The 21811-nt window shown below is 49.3% G+C and overlaps 1 protein-coding gene across 1 annotated transcript in view; it reads left to right on the top strand.

Annotated features, from left to right (window-relative positions):
* Window positions 1-21529, top strand: part of LOC130113390 (spermatid perinuclear RNA-binding protein-like) — a 117228-nt gene extending 95699 nt beyond the window's left edge. The window contains 8 exon segments of the mRNA XM_056280983.1: window positions 10913-11121; window positions 14072-14221; window positions 15838-15948; window positions 15950-15973; window positions 18545-18685; window positions 19388-19511; window positions 21236-21286; window positions 21401-21529. Coding sequence (XP_056136958.1) covers window positions 10913-11121; window positions 14072-14221; window positions 15838-15948; window positions 15950-15973; window positions 18545-18685; window positions 19388-19511; window positions 21236-21286; window positions 21401-21486 — 896 coding nt within the window. The 3' untranslated portion in view covers window positions 21487-21529.
* Window positions 21530-21811: the final 282 nt, after the last annotated feature.

Here is a 21811-nt window from a genome sequence, read left to right as displayed (position 1 = left end):
CTTCAAGATCCTGCTCCTCACCTTTAAGACCCTTAATAACCTAGCTCCTTCGTATCTTTCTGAACTCCTTCATATCCACACGCCCTCTCGCACTCTCAGATCCTCTTCTGCTCTCCAACTCACTACACCATTGGCCCGCTGGACCACCATGGGGTCTTGAGCCTTCAGTCGTTCTGCCCCCCACCTATGGACCTCTCTCCCACAAGACATCCACAACACTGACTCTTTCAACCTTCACATCCCATCTCACAACGCACCTTTTCAAACTGGCATATTCAGTCTGACCCACGCTTCACTGAGTTTTGTGCAGATGATGATTTTATATTATCTGTTGTGTTAACTTTTTATTGTCTACCCTGCTTTGTTTTGATTTTATGCTGTCTGATACAGTGCTGCTTTTTGGTTTTTTTTTAACTGTGTTCTGTAAGGTGTCCTTGAGTGCTCTGAAAGGCGCCCACAAATAAAATGTATTATTATTATAGATTAATATCCATATGATAATCACAATATATATATTATAATTATAATATTATATCCATCCATTATCCAAACCACTTATCCTGCTGTCAGGGTTGCGTGGATGCTGGAGCCAAGCAGTTATTGGGTGGCAGGCGGGGAGACACCCTGGACAGGCCGCCAGGCCATCACAGGGCCGCCACATTCTCACATTACAATATTATAAATATTATAAAATATGAAATTGTAATTATATATATATATATATATGTGGGTGTGTGTATGGTGTGTGTAGATATTACCTTTGTTCATCTGGACCTTGCCATGTACAGAGCTGCAATACAGAACCAGCCACGTCCATGTCACATGAGCAGGTCAACCGAGAGTCACTGAGTAGTCTGTAACCTTCCTCTTCTTCGTTGGTATTAGGGATGCAGCTAGTGGGAGCAGATGGAGGTTTGTGAATACTGATGTATAAGTTAGGAATTTTGATGAGCCAGATAACGTTTGTCTGGTTGTTAGTTTTCCGTCCTGTTAAATGTTTCACATACTAGGAGTTTGACAATGAGGGGGGACCAGTGTGAGGTTTAGATAATCTGGTTTATCTGGCCTCACGAGAGCTTCACACATCCTGTCTGATCCACGCTGACTGCTGTCTGAACACACCGTTTTATCACACGTTTGGTATTTATGAGGCATCCTCTCAACGCCTGCTGTAATGTGGATCACACTGTCTGTCTCTCTGACTGTGTCTGTCTGTCTCTCTGTGTCTGTCTGTCTCTCTGTGTCTGTCTGTCTGTCTCTCTGTGTCTGTCTGTCTCTGTCTGTCTCTCTCTCTGTCTGTCTTTGTGTCTTTGTGTCTGTGTATCTGTCTCGCTGTCTGTGTATCTGTCTCGCTGTCTGTGTATCTGTCTCGCTGTCTGTGTATCTGTCTCGCTGTCTGTTTCTGTCTGTCTGTCTCTCTCTTTATCTGTGTCGCTCTCTCTCTCTCTCTCTCTCTCTCTCTCTCTCTCTCTCTCTCTCTCTCTCTCTCTATCTCTTCATCTATCTCTGTCTGTCTTGTTGTTTATGTATCTGTCTCTCTGAATCTCAATTTTTTCTTCCTGTGGCTGGTGTCAGGTTGGATCATGCAGATCACAGATCACATCATTGGTGATATGTCAGGAAGAGACAGGACAGCATCACTTGAATGGTTATTCATGTGTGAGACGCTCTGCTTTCTAAAGTCTTCTACTGTTCCTCCTGCTGGGTGTGGAGGAACATCTAGAGAAGAGTATTATTAAGCATTGAGGAATCACAGTATCAAGGCATCTAGTGAAGATGATCAGATGAAGGATATGTATGATTGCATGTGTCACCGTGGAAACCAGTCATTGCAGCATCTTGGGTTGACAGTCTTAAGATCATTTTATGCCAGTGTGGTGGACCTTTTCACACGGTACTATTTCTGCCTTGCCGTCGTTACCTGTTTCAGATTGATACCCACTAAGCCCTCGTGTCACCACAGGGGTTTGTTATTGTTTGTTATTGTGTGCTGCAAATTGTCTGCCTTCATAACGCATGAACGTGATGAGGAATCAGGCACATTTATTTGTCATTTAATTTCATGCACCTGCGCACAAAATATTGTTTCCCCCAGCCCATAGCAGTGCAACACAAAGACAAAAACACATGTCCAAACTACAAGAACGCACATATCCAAACTACAAAAAAAAAATAAAAACTCCAAAAACACGTATAGCCAACATATCCACACAACAACAAAAATATTCACTGTCTAACAGCGAATGCCAGGACGACTGTTGGAACTGTTGGTCTGCCTGAGCTAGCAGTTAGCTTAGCCTGCCCTGCTTCAGCGTCCTGTCAGACTGCCCTCGGTGTTATCGGAACTGCTGCTGGTCTGCATGGGTTAGCAATTAGCTTAGCCTGCCCTGCTTCAGCATCCTGTCAGACTGCCCTCGGTGCTATCGGAACTGCTGCTGGTCTGCGTGGGCTAGCACTTAGCTTAGCCTGCCTTGCTTCAGTGTCCTGTCAGGCCGCCCTTGGTGTTATCGGAACTGCCGGTCTGCATGGGCTAGCAGTTAGCTTAGCCTGCCCTGCTTCAGCGTCCTGTCAGGCCGCCCTCGAAGTTATCGGAACTGCCGGTCTGCATGGGCTAGCGCTTAGCTTAGCCTGCCTTGCTTCAGTGTCCTGTAAGGCCGCCCTTGGTGTTATCAGAACTGCTGCTGGTCTGCCTGAGCTAGCAGTTAGCTTAGCCTGCCCCGCTTCAGCGTCCTGTCAGACCGCCCTCGGTGTTTTCTCTTCGGGCACAGCTCCAGGCAGGGCCGTGGTCCCTGGGCCCACAGGATGCAGCAGACCAAGCTCTCCCAGCTGATCCAGCGCCAGCCGTTAAACGTATACAGAAACTTAGATGCAGACACAGAAAAAGACACTATGGACGGTACTGGGTGAGGCCACTGCAAACGGGAATTCGCGCTGCCATCTTCCCGCACCGGAAGCGGAACACCATGATAAAATTTCACTGCATGAAGTTGGCACTCGCAAAAAGCACACTGCTTTAAGAAATGTTTTATATAGTAGAGCATAAAAAGCACTAATGTGTTTCGACTTACCTTCTTTGTCAAAGTTACGTTTTACCAAGTTGGGAAACCTTTCTGGTTGACGTGGAGCCATTTTTCCTGGGCTATTCTGTACAAAGGATGAAAACAAATCTCCTCTCGTAGGGCAATAAAGTACTTATCTAGCTAGCTTTCTATTTGTCTATAATTTGTATTGGCAGGCTAAATTCCATAGCAGACAGCTACAGTCCCTTTGCACTGTGGGTAATTAGTGAATCGTTCCCAAAGTTTCTGCCAAATTTCACTGCTGGAGGAATAATCTGTGTTCTGTGCCAAAACACTGGTATGGACTCATATTCCTAACAGTCTGATCCTCATCCTCATCCTCATCCTCGTCAGTCTGATAATACAGTTCAATTAACAGCCCAGCAGCTGGTGTTAGCAGCACTCTAGTCACAATCCTGTCACCTCCAAGTATAGTGTCTAAAAATATCTAATATCTAATAATGTCTAATAATGTCTAATAATGTTCACTACAGCACCATATTGGCAGTGCTGCGGTGTGTTGACTTCATTTTCTAATTCGTTGTATTTTTTGCTTTCACACCAACGCCAGACAGTCCGTCTGGTACCTTGTGAGGTGAAAGGTCACCTCATATGACAGATTGGCTCATCTCATCTTCCTCTCCAATACAACTCATACATCTCATTTTGAATTGCTGTTACGTTCCCAATGGCCCGTCCACAACGGCATTACCAAATGAGTACTCTGCCTCCCGCTGCCTCTCGCTACCTCTCTCTCTCTCTCTCTCTCTCTACCTCTCTCTCTACCTCTCTCTCTCTCTCTACCTCTCTCTCTCTCTCTACCTCTCTCTCTCTCTCTACCTCTCTCTCTACCTCTCTCTCTCTCTACCTCTCTCTCTCTCTCTCTCTCTCTCTCTACCTCTCTCTCTACCTCTCTCTCTCTCTACCTCTCTCTCTCTCTCTACCTCTCTCTCTACCTCTCTCTCTACCGCTCTCTCTCTCTCTACCTCTCGCTCTCTCTCTCTACCTCTCTCTCTCTCGCTCTACCTCTCTCTCTCTCTACCTCTCTCTCTCTACCTCTCTCTCTCTCTCTCGCTACCTCTCTCTCTCTCTACCTCTCTCTCTCTACCTCTCTCTCTCTCTCTACCTCTCTCTCTCTCTCTACCTCTCTCTCTACCTCTCTCTCTCTACCTCTCTCTCTCTCTCTACCTCTCTCTCTACCGCTCTCTCTCTCTCTACCTCTCTCTCTCTCTCTCTCTCGCTCTCTCTCTACCTCTCTCTCTCTCTCTCTCTCTACCTCTCTCTCTACCTCTCTCTCTCTACCTCTCTTTCTCTCTCTACCTCTCTCTCTACCGCTCTCTCTCTCTCTACCTCTCGCTCTCTCTCTCTACCTCTCTCTCTCTCGCTACCTCTCTCTCTCTACCTCTCTCTCTCTCTCGCTCTACCTCTCTCTCTCTCTCTACCTCTCTCTCTCTCTACCTCTCTCTCTCTCTCTCTACCTCTCTCTCTCTCTCGCTCTCTCTCTACCTCTCTCTCTCTCTCTACCTCTCACTCTCTCTCGCTACCTCTCTTTCTCGCTACCTGTCTCTCTCTCTACCTCTCTCTCTCTCTACCTCTCTCTCTCTACCTCTCTCTCTCTACCTCTCTCTCTTGCTACCTCTCTCTCTACCTCTCTCTCTCTCTACCTCTCTCTCTCTACCTCTCTCTCTCTACCTCTCTCTCTTGCTACCTCTCTCTCTACCTCTCTCTCTCTACCTCTCTCTCTCTACCTCTCTCTCTCTACCTCTCTCTCGCTACCTCTCTCTCTCTCTACCTCTCTCTCTCTACCTCTCTCTCTCCCTCTCTCTCTTGCTACCTCTCTCTCTACCTCTCTCTCTCTACCTCTCTCTCTCGCTACCTCTCTCTCTCTCTACCTCTCTCTCTACCTCTCTCTCTCTACCTCTCTCTCTACCTCTCTCTCTCGCTACCTCTCTCTCTCTCTCGCTACCTCTCTCTCTCTCTCTCTCTCGCTGCCTCTCTCTCTCTCGCTACCTCTCTCTCTCTCTCTCTGCCTCTCTCTACCTCTCTCTCTCTCTCTCTCTCTCTCGCTACCCCCCCCCCTCTCTCTCTCTTTCTACCTCTCTCTCTTGCTACCTCTCTCTCTCTCTCTCTCTCTCTCGCTACCCCCCCCCTCTCTCTCTCTTTCTACCTCTCTCTCTTGCTACCTCTCTCTCTCTCTCTCTCTCTCTCGCTACCCCCCCCCCTCTCTCTCTCTTTCTACCTCTCTCTCTTGCTACCTCTCTCTCTCTCTCTACCTCTCTCTCTCTCTCTCTCGCTCGCTCTCTACCTTTCCCTCTGCCTCTCTCTCGCTCTGCCTCTGTCTGTCTCTAGCGCTCTCTCTGCCTCTCGCCTTTCCTCTTTATATCTTTCTTTTTCATTCTGTATCTCTCTCACCTTTTGTCCTTCTTCCCCTCACTCTTCTTTTCTTCTTGCTGTCCCCCCCCCTCTCTCTTTGTTCCTCTATATCTCTCTCTTTCCTTGGCGCTCTCTTGGCTGAGGTGGCTGGCGATGTCGGTAATTAAATGGTCCCTCACCGGGGAGCCGCCCAGGGCCCCTGATCTGCCCCAGTTCAACGCGGGTGAGAGAGAGGGAGAGAGAGAGAGAGAGAGGGAGAGAGAGGGAGAGAGAGAGGGAGATTAATACCGCTGGCTCCGAGGTAGCCTGCCATGCAATTATCTCAGCACCTCCCTCCAGAGAGGAGCACACAGGTCTGTGTGTTGGCATGTGTGTGTGTGTGTGTGTGTGTGTGTGTGTGTGTGTGTGTGTGTGTGTGTGTGTGTGTGTGTGAGTGTACACACACACGCAGAAGCTCAAAGCGCAGCACAATGTCAGACACACACACATGCATGCGTACGTTGCCACTCACGGCAGTCACACCTCCCCCTCCCTCATCGCGGCACCTGTCCATCATCCGTCCCGTCTCCGACTGTTCTCCATCCGTACGGTGCCGCCGTCCGTCACCTCCTGACAAACCAACAAACGAGTTCTGAGTTCCTCAGCCGCACAGGCAGGTTTCACTGCAAAACAATAATAGGTATTTATTTTATTATTATTCCATTATCTATTTTATTATACATTATATTTTATTATGCATTATATAATTATTATATTTGATTATACATTATATTATTATATTATTTTATATCATAGATTATATTATATTTTATTAGAGATTATATTATATCATAGATTATATTATATTTTATTAGAGATTATATATCATAGATTATATTATTATAATATTTTATTAGAGCTTATTATTATATCATAGATTATATCATTATAATATTTTATTATAGATAATATTATTATTATATTTTAATTCCTTTGCATACGCATACTGATAAAATCCAGCGTGGGTTTAATGAGTTAAAGAGCCCAGCGGTCCCGAATCTCCTAAAATCAAATCTCCCGTTTCAGGAGGAGAAGTGGTTGCTCTAGTAAAAGTAAGTGTAGTATATATATATATATATATATATATATATATATATATATATATATATATGAATGTAGCAAATTTACACAGAATCCTGCCATGCTGGTAGGATTCCTTCTGGTTCAGTCTGCAGCTGGCAAGTTGCAGCACATCTCATGCAGCTCGTGTGTCATGACAAGTCCTGCTGCCGTTGGATAATACAGATGTTATGAGCGTCCGGGTGGCGCGGCGGTCTATTCCGTTGTCTACCAACACCGGGATCGCCGGTTCGAATCCCCGTGTTACCCCCGGCATCCCTGCAGACACAATTGGCCGTGTGTAGAAGCGGGATGTGGGTATGTGCTCTGGTCGCTAAACTAGCGCCTCCTCTGGTTGAACGGGGCACCTGTTTGGGGGGGGGGGGACTCAGGGAATAGCGTGATCCTCCCACGCGCTGCGTCCCCCTGGTGAAACTCCTCACTGTCAGGTGAAAAGAAGCGGCTGGTGACTCCACGTGTATGGGAGGAGGCATGTGGTAGTCTGCAGCCCTCCCCGGATCGGCAGAGGGGATGGAGCAGCAGAGGGGGGGGGCAGCAGAGGGGGGGGGGAGCAGCACCCGGGGCGGCTCAGAAGAGTGGGGTAATTGGACGGGTACAACTGAGGAGAAAAGGGGGGGGGTGTCTCCCCTGATTGAAACGTTCTCAAATGGTTCGATTTGTGTGAAATCTGAATCGCTTTTTAGTTGGACCAAATAGCGAAGCTTGATGAGACGGACGATGAAAGGCGAGCAGGACTGTGTGAGACGGTGAGGAGGACTCGCCCTCCTCTTCGTCTCCTGCGCCGTGGAGGCGGAGCCTCGGAATCTGTCGTCCGTTTAATATGAGGTCGGCCGCATCAGTCAGCCGTCGGCGCCCCGTGACGGAAAGCGCTGCTCAGACAAAGTGTCTCTTCATCATGTCTGCAGGAAGCACCCTCTCTTATTAGAGGAGAGCTGAATCACCCCGTCCGTATACTTCATGTCGAAGTCTGGCGTGGGGTTTTTCCCCCGCGGGTCTAATTTCATAATACTACGAGTGCAGCGTATCCGGGCTGAATGCACCTGGACACAGAGCAGGGTTCCTGCAGAGACGAGTGGAAAACATTCTCAACATATTTCCCATGTTAGCAGTTGGCTGGCTGATGATGATGATGATGATGTGGACTGAAGGTCATAGTTCACCCACCTCAGTATTTACTTCTACGTCACTGAGTACAAGTATTTAGTACTATGGAAAATACTATAATCATGGAGAGTTTTACTCGATATCTAACGATATCTGCTTACATGTGCAGAAATACCCCGTTTAGGGGCCTCCGGGTGGCGTAGCGGTCTATTCTGTTGCCTACCAACACAGGGACCGCCGGTTCGAATCCCCGTGTTACCTCCGGCTTGGTCGGGCGTCCCTACAGACACAGTTGGCTGTGTCTGCGGGTGGGAAGCCGGATGTGGGTATGTGTCCCGGTCACTGCAGTAGCGCCTCCTCTGGTCAGTCGGGGCACCTGTTCGGGGGGGAACTGGGGGGAATAGCGTGATCCTCCTATGCGCTACGCCCCCCTGGTGACACTCCTCACTGTCAGGTGAAAAGGAGCGGCTGGTGACTCCACATGTATGGGAGGAGGCATGTGGTAGTCTGCAGCCCTCCCCGGATCAGCAGAGGGGGTGGAGCAGCGACCGGGACGGCTCGGAAGAGAGGGGTAATTGGCCGGATACAACTGGGGAGAAAAAGGGGGGAAAAGCTTAAAAAAAAACCATGTTTAAAGAATCCAGCTGAGTTTCATCACGTTGACCTGCCTGGTGAAGCATAATACTAAACCAGGAGAGTACTTTTCAAATAATACTCCCTCAAATATTTCAGACCCAATTTTGTGAGAAATCTGAGGTCGTAGATTCTCGTTATCGGGACTTTAGACAACAAAATTGTCTATCATGATATGCAAATATCAGAATTTTCAATACAACCAGTGGTGGCTGGTGCTAACATTTGGGGGGGGGGGTGTCTCAATTTAGCTTGGCGCAGCACACCTGACAGCTGCTTTAATGTCCACACAGCCACAGTTATTAAGAAGGACAGTGTAGCCTATAGACTTTATCAGGGTTCGTAGACGGTGGATGATTGACAGTCGAGACGAGGCGTGGTGGTGGGTGTGAACATGATTGACAGCCACGAGAATTGTCCAATCACATCAGATCAAAAAACATTAAAACAATACCAGTTCACTGCCAATAAAAGTGGGGGTGTCTGGGGCAGCACAGAACTGCGCCCCCTGGAAAATCTGAAGAAACCAGTCAGACAGCAGCCTCAGGTCACCTGCTCGCCACAGGTTTGAGGGCTTACATAAGGTCTGGTTTGGGCGGCGCCCCTCACCCAGGAAGTATTATATGTATTCAGGCAGAAACCAACCAAACACCATTTGTATTTCATTTATTTGCATTCTTCTTATTATTATTTGCATCATAGAGCTAAATTATACTTAACATGTTTAAGTAGATTTTCATCTCTTGATATCTGAAGGGGGCGGCGCCCCAGCGCCCTGTACTGGCCAGCTGCCACTGAATATAACACCACTGAAAGAGGATAAACAGTAAGGCTGAAGTGCTGATAGATGTGTAGGCTGGTTTATATTGTCACACGGTCCCTTGATTTGCAGCCAGGACCACGAGAAGAAAGAAAGCCACTTTATTTTTGCCATTGTACAGGTCACACCACATTTAACCATCCTCTTGTATAGGAGCAGTGGGCAGCTGCAGCACCCGGGGACCAACTCCAGTTCTTCTTTCCATTGCCTTGCTCAGGGGCACAGGCAGGAGTATTAACCCTAACATGCATGTCTTTTTAGCACTATTCAAACTGTTTCAGAACGTCTTGATTAAAAGGGACAATTTGAGCTGCAATTATTAATCCATCCATCCATCATCCGAACCGCTTATCCTGCTGTCAGGGTCACGGGGAGGCTGGAGCCTATCCCAGCAGTCACTGGGTGGCAGGCGGGGAGACGCCCTGGACAGGCCGCCAGGACAGGCCGCCAGGACATCACACAAGGCCACACACACACACACACACACACACACACATTCATGCACAATGTAGTACGGCCGAGTCACCTGACCTACATGTCTTTGGACTGTGGGAGGAAACCCACACAGACACGAGGAGGACATGCAAACTCCACACAGAGGACCACCCGGTGGCGCAGTGGTCAGCGCGGTCGCCTCACAGCAAGAAGGTCCTGGGTTCGAGCCCCAGGGTAGTCCAACCTTGGGGGTCATCCCGGGTCGTCCTCTGTGTGCAGTTTGCAATTATTAATGAAAAACCAGAATGGGCCTTAACTCGAGCTTCACCAAATCGAACCGGATAAATGTGCACCTTGAAGACCCGACACCGACACTTAGAAAAGAAATAACCTGCACAGAGCCGCTTCACAAACGCCAGGTGTACCGTTGAGCTTGCTCCGTATATTGACTTGTACATAAGACCAAAGTGAATTTGTGCACATGAGGTTGAGAAAATAAAGGCGTCCGGGTAGCGTGGCGAGCTGTTCTGTTGTCTACCAACACGGAGGTCACTGGTTCGAATCCCGGTTACCTTCGGCTTGGTCGGGCGTCCCTACAGACACAATTGGCCGTGTCTGCAGGTAGGAAGCCGGATGTGGGTATGTGTCCTGGTCGCTGCACTAGCGCCTCCTCTGGTCGGTCAGGGCGCCTGTTCGGGGGGAGGGGGAACTGGGGGGAATAGCGTGATCCTCCCACGCGCTACGTCCCCCTGGTGAAACTCCTCACTGTCAGGTGAAAAGAAGCGGCTGGTGACTCCACATGTATGGGAGGAGGCATGTGGTAGTCTGTAGCCCTCCCCGGATCAGCAGAGGGGGTGGAGCAGAGACCGGGACGGCTCGGAAGAGCGGGGTGATTGGCCGGGTACAGCTGGGGAGAAAAGGGAGGAAAAACAGCCCAAAATATTTATACATAAATGATTCAAAGCGGACAAGTATCTATTCATGGGCGGCACAGTCCTGGGTTCGATCCCCGGGGCAACCTTGGGGGTCGTCCCGGGTCGTCCTGTGTGTGGAGTTTGCATGTTCTCCCCGTGTCTGGGTGGGTTTCCTCTGGGGGCTCCGGTTTCCTCCCACAGTCCAAAGACATGTAGGTCAGGTGACTCGGCCGTACTACATTGTCCCTATGTATGTATGTGTGTGGGTGGGGGTGGGGTGGGGGGGGTGATGGCCTGGCGGCCTGTCCAGGGTGTCTCCCCGCCTGCCGCCCAGTGACTGCTGGATAGGCTCCTGCGACCCTGATAAGCGGTTCGGATAATGGACGGAAGTATCTATTCATTTAAATCGGGCCGTCCAGCCAGCTAACCTCCAATGTCCCGTCCTCTCCCCGCAGTCCTGGACTGGAGGATGACGGACCCAAACCACCCCATGAACGCCCTGATGCGGCTGAACCAGATCCATCCGGGCCTCCAGTACCGGCTGCTGTCCCAGTCCGGCCCGGTCCACGCCCCCGTCTTCACCATGTCTGTGGAGGTGAACGGGACCATCTACCAGGCCAACGGCAACTCCAAACGCACCGCCAAGCTGCAAGTCGCTCTGAAGGTACCTGGAACAACCCGGACAAGTTGTGCTTTTATTTGTTTGTGCGTTTTCAGCCTGGAAAGGTTTTAGAAAATCCTAAATGTGGGTCAGACTCGCAAGAAATGTCTCCGTTTCAGAACCACCGCTATTAGTGAATAATGTGTAGCCGCAAACAGGGACAACAAATAACAACAATAATAATAATAATAATAATAATGGCTTGGATCACATATGTATATGGCTTTATCTAGACAGCACGTGTTTCACAGTGATGGGGGAAACTCGCCTGGCAGCCATTTTTCACCAGAACCTCAAAAACACTGGAAAAGGACGGTTCGAGACAAGTTGTTTTACAATTTATTGCAGTAATTCGGCAGAATTCTTTGCATGCGTCCAAAATTATACATTGCAATGATAATAGTGCTGTATAAATAAAATCAAAACCTCAACGCACGTCACACTGAAGGAGTAAGGGGCTTGAAAACAGGGCAGACAGTAAAATCACTTCTAACGAGAGAGTCGAAAACCAAACGGTGAAGCAGAAAATAAGACACACTGAACACTAGTCTGAAGAACGCGGTCCTAACGTTTGCTGTAAAAGAGAAAAGGAAAAGACGGTCCGGGGGTGTCCGGGTAGCGTGGCGGTCTATTCCGTTGCCTACCAACACGGGGATCACCGGTTCGAATCCCTGTGTTACCCCCGGCTTGGTCGGACGTCCCTACAGACACAACTGGCCGTGTCTGCGGGTAGGAAGCCGGATGTGGGTCTGTGTCCTGGTCACTGCACTAGCGCCTCCTCTGGTCGGTTGGGGTGCCTGTGCGGGGGGGAGGGGGAACTGGGGGGGGGTGGCATGATCCTCCCACGCGCTACATCCCCCTGGTGAAACTCCCCACTGTCAGGTGAAAAGAAGCAGCTGGTGACTCCACATGTACTATGGGGAGGAGGCATGTGGTAGTCTGCAGCCCTCCCCGGATCAGCAGAGGGGGTGGAGCAGAGACCGGGACGGCTCGGAAAAGTGGGGTAATTGGCCCAAAAGGGGGGGGGGGGTACTCTGTCGTGTCTGTGTTGTTGACACACTGGAGGTTTCACAGATTGCCTTGTTATCCATAAGGTCACGTGTTTGATTCACTCCACAACCGTTAATTTCGTCCTGTCTGAGGGTCTTTGAGCAAGGCATCTTGGCTCCCTTGGTGGCTGTCACTCTGAGTAGAAACCCAAGTTAAAAACACCTGAAATGTGAATGAATTGCCAAACCTGTGAAGGCTTTGTGATGGGAACCGGGTGGTTCCAAGCGGTTCCTGCTGGTGCTGGACTTGTCCCAGGCCTGTACTGGTAGAGGGAAAGATTGACAGATAAACGGCGGTAAACAAAACATGGATGGACCAAACATCAGAGAGAGAACAAGACTGCCAGATAGCTGAACAGATGGCGGGGTATCTAAAATGCCATGTTAGATGTATCTTGACAGCACGCCAGCACCGGTCAGGAAGACGGAATAGATAATTGGGAAGATTAACGGACGTTTTCCAGTTGTTTTCCACAGAACTGGTCCCAGTATTCCCGTGGATTGATAACGGATGATGGAATCATTTCCTGGAAATGACTGATCTCATCTGACGAAACTTGAAAGGAAATTAGAAAATTAAAAGGGTTATAAATGGCGTTGTTGAACACGAGCTGAGACGAGAGACTGGGGAAGGTAGCGTACATGTTTGACCATCTCAGAGGTGTTAAATACGACAGCTGCAGTTGAATCTGTGGCCATCTCACGTTAAACAAGTGCTGGTGACATACACGTCAGTCTGAGTGTGGAGGGATTTTACCACTTCCTTTAAAATCACCACCTAAAGCCCCTCACCTCCCATTAAAACCCTCAGACAGGCCTGACCCTACAGGGTTCGTATTCACCCTCCACGCACACACACTTTCTCACCCCATGCACAGGGAAGTACTTGTGTTTCTGTTCCTCATGCTTAACTTGTTCTCATCATCCCATATTTTGTCTGCTTTTCATAGACAAAATATACTTTGATTGATTGAGTGAATCTCAAGGCGCAGCCAAGGTGAGGAGTGTGTCCGTTTTGGGAACCTCAGAATTGCATCTCTGCTCTTTGCAGATGATGTGGTTTTGTTGGCTCCATCAGAACGCGACCTCCAGTTTGCACCGCGGCGGTTTGCAGCTGAGGGGGAAATTACCGGGATGAGAGTCGGCACCTCCAAATCTGAGACCATGGTTCTCTACCGGAAAATGGTGGATTGCTCCCTCCGGGTTGGGGATGAGTTGTTGCCTAAAGTGAAGGAGTTCAAGTATCTCGGGGTCTTGTTCACGAGTGAGGGTAGGGTGGAGCGGGAGATTGACAGGTGGATTGGTGCAGCATCAGCAGTAATGTGGACGTTGTACCGGACCGTTGTGGTGAAGAGGGAGCTGAGCCGGAAGGCAAAGCTCTCAATTTACCAGTCAGTCTTCGTTCCAACCCTCACCTATGGTCATGAGCTTTGGGTAGTGACCAAAAGGGTGAGATTGTGGATACCAGCAGGTGAAATGAGTTTCCTCCGTAGGGTGTCTGGGCTCAGCCTTAGAGATAGGGTGAGGAGCTCGGACATCCGGAGGGAGCTCGGAGTAGAGCTGCTGCTCCTTTGCATCGAAAGGAGCCAGTTGAGGTGGTTCGGGCATCTGATTGGGATGCCTCCTGGTCGCCTTCCTTTGGAGGTTTTCTAGGCACGGCCAACTGGGAGGAGACCCCGGGGTAGACCCAGAACTCACTGGAGGGACTACATGTCCTATCTGGCCTGGGAACGCCTTGGGATCCCCCAGGGGGAGCTGGAGGGCGTTGCTGGGGAGAGGGACGTCTGGAGTGCCCTACTTAGCTTGCTGCCACCGCGACCCGATCCCAGAGAAGCGCCTGAAGTAAATGAATGAATGAATGATTGATTGAATGGATGAGTGTCCTGTCCCCCTGCCCCCCTCAGGCACTGCAGGCTCTGGGCTTGGTGGCAGGCTGTGACGGGGACCAGGACTCGCTGAGCGCCGATGAGAAGTCTGATGGTGAAGGAAGAAATGACAGGATGTCCAGTAGCTCCAGCGCCGCCTCGGTGGCCTCTTCCACAGACGCACAGGAGGTAAGCACACATGGCACAGGGGCAAACGTCCACTGGCAGGCCGTGTGAACACGCTGGGATGCAGTCCAACAAGTCTTACCAGTCCAACCAGTCCAACCAGTCCAACCAGTCTTACCAGTCCAACTCTGAGCGGAGTTCAGACAAATATCAAGTTTGTGTGTGGATGGACTAGTTGGGTTTGTCTGCAGAGAAACAACGTCATACTTCCTTTTCCATATATTTTAATGTTTAAATTTAGTAAAAGTCAGTAACATTTATAAACAAATTTATAAATGTATACATATCTATATACATGTATATAAATCTATACATGAATTTATAAATTCATGCATTTCTTTATAGAATACAATAGTGGACTTTGTGCTTCCTATCTGCCAAAGAATTGTACCAATCCAGAGTTTGAACCTCTCTCCCTCTTTGTCTCTCGCTCACTCTCGCTCTCGCTCTCTCTCTCTCTCTCTCTCTCTCTCTCTCTCTCTCTCTCTCTCTCTCTCTCACTTTCCCTCTCGGTCTCTCTCTTTCTCTCTCCCCTCTTGCTTCTCTCTCTCTCTCTCTCTCTCTCTCTCTCACTTTCCCTCTCGGTCTCTCTCTTTCTCTCTCCTTCTCTCTCCTCGTCTCTCTCTCTCTCTTCTCTCTCTCTCTCTCACTTTCCCTCTCGGTCTCTCTCTTTCTCTCTCCCTCTTGGTCTCTCTCTCTCTCTCTCTCTCTCTCTCTCTCTCTCTCTCACTTTCCCTCTCGGTCTCTCTCTTTCTCTCCCTCCCTCTTGGGTCTCTCTCTCCCTCTTGGTCTCTCTCTCTCTCTCTCTCACTTTCCCTCTCGGGTCTCTCTCTTTTCTCTCCTCCCTCTTGGTCTCCCTCTCTCTCCCTCCCTCTTGGTCTCTCTCTCTCTCTCTCTCACTTTCCCTCTCGGTCTCTCTCTTTCTCCCTCCCTCTTGGTCTCTCTCTCTCTCACTTTCCCTCTCGGTCTCTCTCTTTCTCCCTCCCTCTTGGGTCTCCCTCTCCCCTCTTGGGGTCTCTCTCTCTCTTTCTCCCTCCCTCTTGGTCTCTCACTCTCTCTCTCTCTCTCTCTCTCTCTCTCTCTCTCTCTCTCTCTCTCTCTCTCTCTCTCTCACTTTCCCTCTTGGTCTCTCTCTTTCTCCCTCCCTCTTGGTCTCTCTCTCCCTCCCTCTCGGTCTCTCTCTCCCTCTCCCTCTTGGTCTCTCTCCCTCCCTCTCGGTCTCTCTCTTTCTCCCTCCCTCTTGGGTCCTCTCTCTCCTCTTGGTCTCTCTCTCTCTCTCCCTCCCTCTTGGTCTCTCTCTCTCTCTTTCTCCCTCCCTCTTGGGTCTCTCTCTCCCTCTCCCTCTTGGTCTCTCTCTCACTTTCCCTCTCGGTCTCTCTCTTTCTCCCTCCCTCTTGTGTCTCTCTCTCCCCTCTCCCTCTTGGTCTCTCTCTCACTTTCCCTCTCGGTCTCTCTCTTTCTCCCTCCCTCTTGGGTCTCTCTCTCCCTCTCCCTCTCGGTCTCTCTCTCTCTCTCCTCTCTCTCTCTCTCTCTCTCTCTCTCTCTCTCTCTCTCTCTCTCTCTCTCTCTCCCTCCCTCTCGGTCTCTCTCTCTATTTCTCCCTCCTGGTCCCTCTCCAGTCCAGAGCTCCAGGCCCCATCCTGACAGCAGGGGGGAAGAATCCGGTCATGGAGCTGAACGAGAAACGTCGAGGTCTAAAGTATGAACTCATATCAGAGAGCGGCAGCAGCTTATGACAAACGCTTCATCATAGAGGTGAGACACACTGTACACCCACACAAGCACGCACACACATGCAAGGACAGATATATGCACACACACACACACACACACACACCTGTTTGCATCTTTTGCCTCTGCCTTCCAGAAGGCCTTCTCAGGATTTCCTAATGAATTGGATATGTCTGAAGTGAATGTTTGATGTCAGACATCTTGGATGCTGTTTGATGTTCAAGAGTCTTCCTCCATGTCAAACCAGACTCTCAGTCCTGCACAACCACTTAGGAAGCTCAGCTGAAAGCACGGCCGTTATATTTCAAATCTTGTGATGTGAAGCTTATCAAAGCCACATTTGCTGTGAATGGATCTTGTGTGTGTGTGTGTGGGGGGGGGGGGGTGGAAATGTTATGTCGGCACTACTGCTGAGAGGCCAGAGGAACTCCTTCAATCTACCCTCACCTCACCTAGGTCATCCATCAGGGTGCCCCAAACCCTGAACCCCAAAGGGTTCAGGGTTAAGTATAGGAGTAGTATCTTTCCTAGATGGCCTTTCATGGTGTCCTAGACTGGTCTCCATACACCCCAGCATCACGTGAAGCGCAAAATATAGCCTCCCCACGATGAATGACCGTCCGTGGGTGGTGAAGAGCCACACCCTCCTCGCAGTAATCCTGTTACCGCTGTCAGGAGACAACAGAGCAGAGCACGGTGGATCCAGAGGAGTAAACCTGGATAATGAATCCTGCTACTCCTGTGGGTAGCAGCAGTCCTAGGTGCATTCATCGACAGACTGATGTTATGGACCGGGGGACATCGTGGCTTTGCAGATGAGCAACGCATCTTGACAATGGAAAGGCACAAAATCTCCAGTTAGCGGAGAACCATGGAACTGAATGTGGAGTAGCGCCCCCATGCTTTAAACAAACATGCGCAACCGAAACCCTAACCTGACCTTCACTTTACCCGTCCCCTTAATTCCAGTTCAGAATGTCACTTAGGCACATCTTCCCGTACTCTACGTTCTGTCATCAGTATGTTTTATATGCTCATCATCTTTCATAGGGAGGGATCGGTTTACAGCATTTTTGAAATCATAGCGTTCACATGATTTGAATTTACCTGGTTTCTCTAATATCCACACGTTTGTCAAGGTATGCTGGTTATTACTGCTGTAACGACGCGTTCTTCCTTTTTGTTCTCTGTTCCTCGTCTTGGTGGTGACAGTCAAGGCTGTCATTTTGGCGGTTTTGGATTTTCAAAGTTTTATAACTTTGTGGGAAAAAAGATACAGATCTGCCGCTCCCTGAATTCTCCTAAAATTACATATATTTGCATTAAAATGAGTTTTAGATCAATTGCACAAAAAAAAGTTATGATGAGATCTACCTAAAACGACCATGAACCGTCAAAATGGCCGCGCGTAATTTGTGCATGATCGTGCGCGTCATGTCACTATTTACGACGTGTGTTGGTCGCATCATTTCCTTCTCGAAGTTCGTTGCTCTGTCCTAGAAACACAACTAGCGTCCTCCAGTGCAGAGAAATAGTCTAAACTTGATGTGCGGTTATTTCCAACAAGTCTGGTTACAGACGCACCATGACTATCACCGAGGCGCTGCAGTATTTACTGGCGTTGGACAGCGGCCATTTTGAATTGTTTGAAAAATAGAATTAAAGTTGTTAAAATGTTAATTTTGGTGTCAGTTTCATAACAGACATACTAACATATGTAATGCATTAATATCTCAACTGGGTATTTATTATAGGGTATTTATTCTTGTTGATGTTGGTTCTGTTGATGGGGTAGTTGTGGTAGGCTAAATAAGGGGTCGGGCCCCTTTAGTCGAGCGGTTAGTGACGTCGCCTTGTGGTGCAGTACAACCTCAGATCGAATCCCGCAGCAGGCGAAAATATGCTGCTACACTGGTGGCAGCAGTGGGATCCGGCAGTATCCAGAAGCGTGCAGATCCTCATAAGTCTCTTGGGAGCGCGGGTTTAACAAAGCGCGAGGGCGAGCTTCCGCGAGAAGGTGACTACTGTAACCTACAAAAAGACTCACTGGCCGATCGCCAGGGGGTCGGCCCCTTTTAGTAGAGCAGTTAACTTAATTTTGGTGTCAGTCTTTTCATAACAGACATACGCAATGCATTAACATCTCAATTGGGTATCTATCTTGACAGAATATAGAGTTTAAAAACCGGCGGTCATTTTCACCGCCCATGGTCGTTTTAGGTAGGAGTGAAATCCCGGTCATTCTAGTGTTAAAGCGATCATGATCATTTTCTACGACTGTCTTTTTATTTTCTTATCATTTACACTTCATTGCATAGACTTAGCTGTTAGCCACTGTTGTGTGTTTTGTCACACAAACAACATGCGGGGCTCTGTGTCTGGGGACCGTTCACAAATTCCACTTCCAAAAAGCCAAAACTCCTGGCTGTGCCTGAAGCTGGAGAAATGCTGTTTGATCCAACGGTTAGTCTGTGTGTAAACGTTGTGGTGTCGTTGTACAGCGTTTAACGTGAGCAGCTTGGATATCTTGTGTGTGTGAACTTAGCTAGCCAGTGAACATGAGTCCGTCTCTCTCTGGCGTCTGCCTGCTGACAGGTGGAGGTGGACAAGCAGGTGTTCCGCGGCTCGGGGCCCAACAAGAAGGTGGCCAAGGCCAGCGCTGCCCTGGCAGCTCTCAAGAGCCTTTTCTCCGGCTCAAAATCCACCACCAGCAAAAAGAAACGGCCCAATCCTCCTGTAAGTACAGAACCAGTACCTATCCATCAAAGCTTAGTCACCTTGGGCCTCCAGGTAGCATGGCGGTCTATTCCGTTGCCTACCAACACGGGGATCTGCGGTTTGAATCCCCGTGTTACCTCCGGCTTGGTCGGGCGTCCCTACAGACACAACTGGCCGTGTCTGCGGGTGGGAAGCCGGATGTGTGTCCTGGTCGCTGCACTAGCACCTCCTCTGGTCGGTCAGGGCGCCTGTTTGGGGGGGAGGGAGAACTGGAGGAATAGCGTGATCCTCCTACACGCTACGTCCCCCTGGTGAAACTCCTCACGGTCAGGTGAAAAGAAGCGGCTGGCGACCCCATGTGTATCGGAGGAGGCATGTGGTAGTCTGCAGCCCTCCCCGGATCGGCAAAGTGGGAAGCAGCAACTGGGATGGCTCAGAAGAGTGGGGTAATTGACCCAAGTACAACTGGGGAGAAAAGGGGGGAAAACACCAAAATAAAAGTAACAGTACAGTACTTGTACACCATAGTAGCAGCACAGTTACTGTACACAGTAGTAACAGTACAGCAACTGTACAGTAACTATCCTAAAAGTAGAGTAACGGTACAGCATAGTACCAGTATAGTAGCAATACATCATAGTAACAGTACAGGACCAGTTAAAGCAGTTGAACAGGTACATAATGTTTTCTTTAACAATTTGTGTGTGTGTGTGTGTATAGCCAAAGAGACCAGTTGCGTCGGTGCTGACCCTCCCAGTCCATGCTGCCAGGCCCAGAGGTATCCCGGTAATTCCCAGGGCTCCTTACATCAGCGCTCCACACACACATGGCTACATTCAACCAGGTGCGTGAACCCGTAGTCTGTTGGACCAACTTATCTCTTTTTGTGTGTGTGATGGGGGGGCATAATCACTGCACATCCCCGGGGATCGTCGTCCACTAGGGGCACCCATGCTGATAATGTTGGAACTTCCAGCCATCAACCGAACCGCTTATCCTGCTCTCAGTGTCGTGGGGATGCTGGAGCTTATCCCAGCAGTCACTGGGCAGCAGGTGGGGAGACGACCTGGACAGGCTGCCAGGCCATCACAGGGCCCACACACACAGAGGACGACCCGGGACGACCCCCAAGGTTGGACTACCCCAGGGCTCGAACCCAGGACCTCCTCGCTGTTAGGCGTCACCATGCCACCATGTTGGAACTTTCTTCATTCAAAATTAGATCTGTTGTTTCACAGCTGGCCCTGTGATGGCCTGGTGGGCTGTCCAGGGTGTCTCCTCGCCTGCCGCCCAATGACTGCTGGGATAGGCTCCAGCATCCCCGCGACCCTGAGAGCAGGATAAGCGGTTTGGATGATGGATGTTTTACAGCTGTAATCCCAGATCTCCTGGTTTTATTGTAGCTGTGTGTGTCCTATGGGTGTCAGTAAGGTGAGTGTGGGCTGAGCTCCCTTCCAAATGAATGACTCAGAAATGCTGTTGTGTGAAACAAACAAAATAACCTGGTGGAGTTTTACTTATGGATGTTGTACTATCTGTTGATAAAGGTCGTCTACTAGCTTGTTCTGTCATATCTGCTGGTTAGACACAACAACTTCACACTACCTGCCTTCCATCCATCATCCGAACCGCTTATCCTGCTCTCAGGGTCGCAGGGATGCTGGAGCCTATCCCAGCAGTCATTGGGTGGCAGGCGAGGAGACACCCTGGACAGGCTGCCAGGCCATCTCACACGGCCAACACACACACACATTCATACCTTGGGGCAATTTCAGTATGGCTGATTCACCTGACCTACATGTCTATGGACTGTGGGAGGAAACCGGAGCACCCAGAGGAAACCCACGTAGAAACAGGGGGAACATGCAAACTCCACACAGAGGACGAACCCCAAGGTTGGACTACCCCGGGGCTCGAACCCAGAACCTTCTTGCTGTGAGGTGACTGCGCTACCGTGCCGCCCACTACCTGCCGCCTTCTTCCTCATTTGGCTGCTATGATGAAGATGGAAAACACTTCTCACCCTAGAATTTTTCCTGGCAAAATCCTACCAGACTCTAACCATTCACATCAAATGCAGCACAAGTCCTCTGATTTGTAGAATCGCTGTTGTCTTGAACAAGGTAGTGGTAGAGAGCAGCGTTTCCCAAACCTCTCCTGGAGGACCACTTGTCCTACGTGTTTTAGGTCTCTCCTTGCTCCAACACAGCTGATTTAAATGGTCAGTTTGTTATTAAGCAGCTTCAGGAGTTCATAACGAGTTGATCATTTGAATCAGTTGGGTTGGAGCAGGGAGCGATCTAAAACGTGCAGGACAGGTGGTCCTCCAGGAGGGGTTTGGGAAACGTTGGTAGAGAGTATCACAAAGGACATGTGTGTGCATATAAATCTTCAGGATTGTGGCTTTAAGTGTCACGTACTCATAAAACCAGTTTAACTTTTTTTTTCAAACTTGGAGGTACTGGGTAGTTTCACACAGCGTTTTTGACACATGGTCTTGTGGACTGAAACATCGTGTATTCATGTCACCTTGTTAATCAAACCTCGTCTTCGCTGGTTTACTTTCAGGCTTCAGTGCTCCATACGGGTACAGCCCTGCAGGCGCCCTCCCGGCATATGGTAAGATCTCCCACCCGCCATAATTCACAGCCATAATGTCCAGCATTCCATCCATCAACCTTACCTTGACCTTTGAGTTCCTATCCCCCCCCCCCCTTCTTTTTTGTTCTTTAGGTTTTCCCTCCAGATTGCCCTCAGTATTTGTCCCAGTCATGAGAGTCCCGACACCATTCCCCGTCACCCATCTCTACCCCTATTAGGACAACCCCCACCTACACCCTAAACTTCATCCAACTCAGTGGAAATGTGGATTTCTGTTTTTCTAAATTAAAGGAATGCTAGAGGAATATTTAAGTTCAGTGTTTACATGTCACATTCAGATGGAGATACTGGTCACGTAAAGTCCAAGAAAAAAAAAAGAAATGAAATGGAAACATGGGTCAGTTCAAACACAGTCAGCGTCTGACATTGACTTCAATGAATCAGACGAGGCCATTGTTATAAGTCCCACCCACAACAGGTTTCTTTGTACTTGAAAGAAATGGCGTAGACATGGAGGCTCAACAATTACAGGCTGGCCTCTCT

This window comes from Lampris incognitus, chromosome 1 (genome assembly GCF_029633865.1).
Source record: "Lampris incognitus isolate fLamInc1 chromosome 1, fLamInc1.hap2, whole genome shotgun sequence".
NCBI lineage: Eukaryota > Metazoa > Chordata > Actinopteri > Lampriformes > Lampridae > Lampris > Lampris incognitus.
The sequence above is the reverse complement of the archived record's forward strand: the minus strand, read 5'-3'. Positions and strand labels throughout refer to the sequence as shown.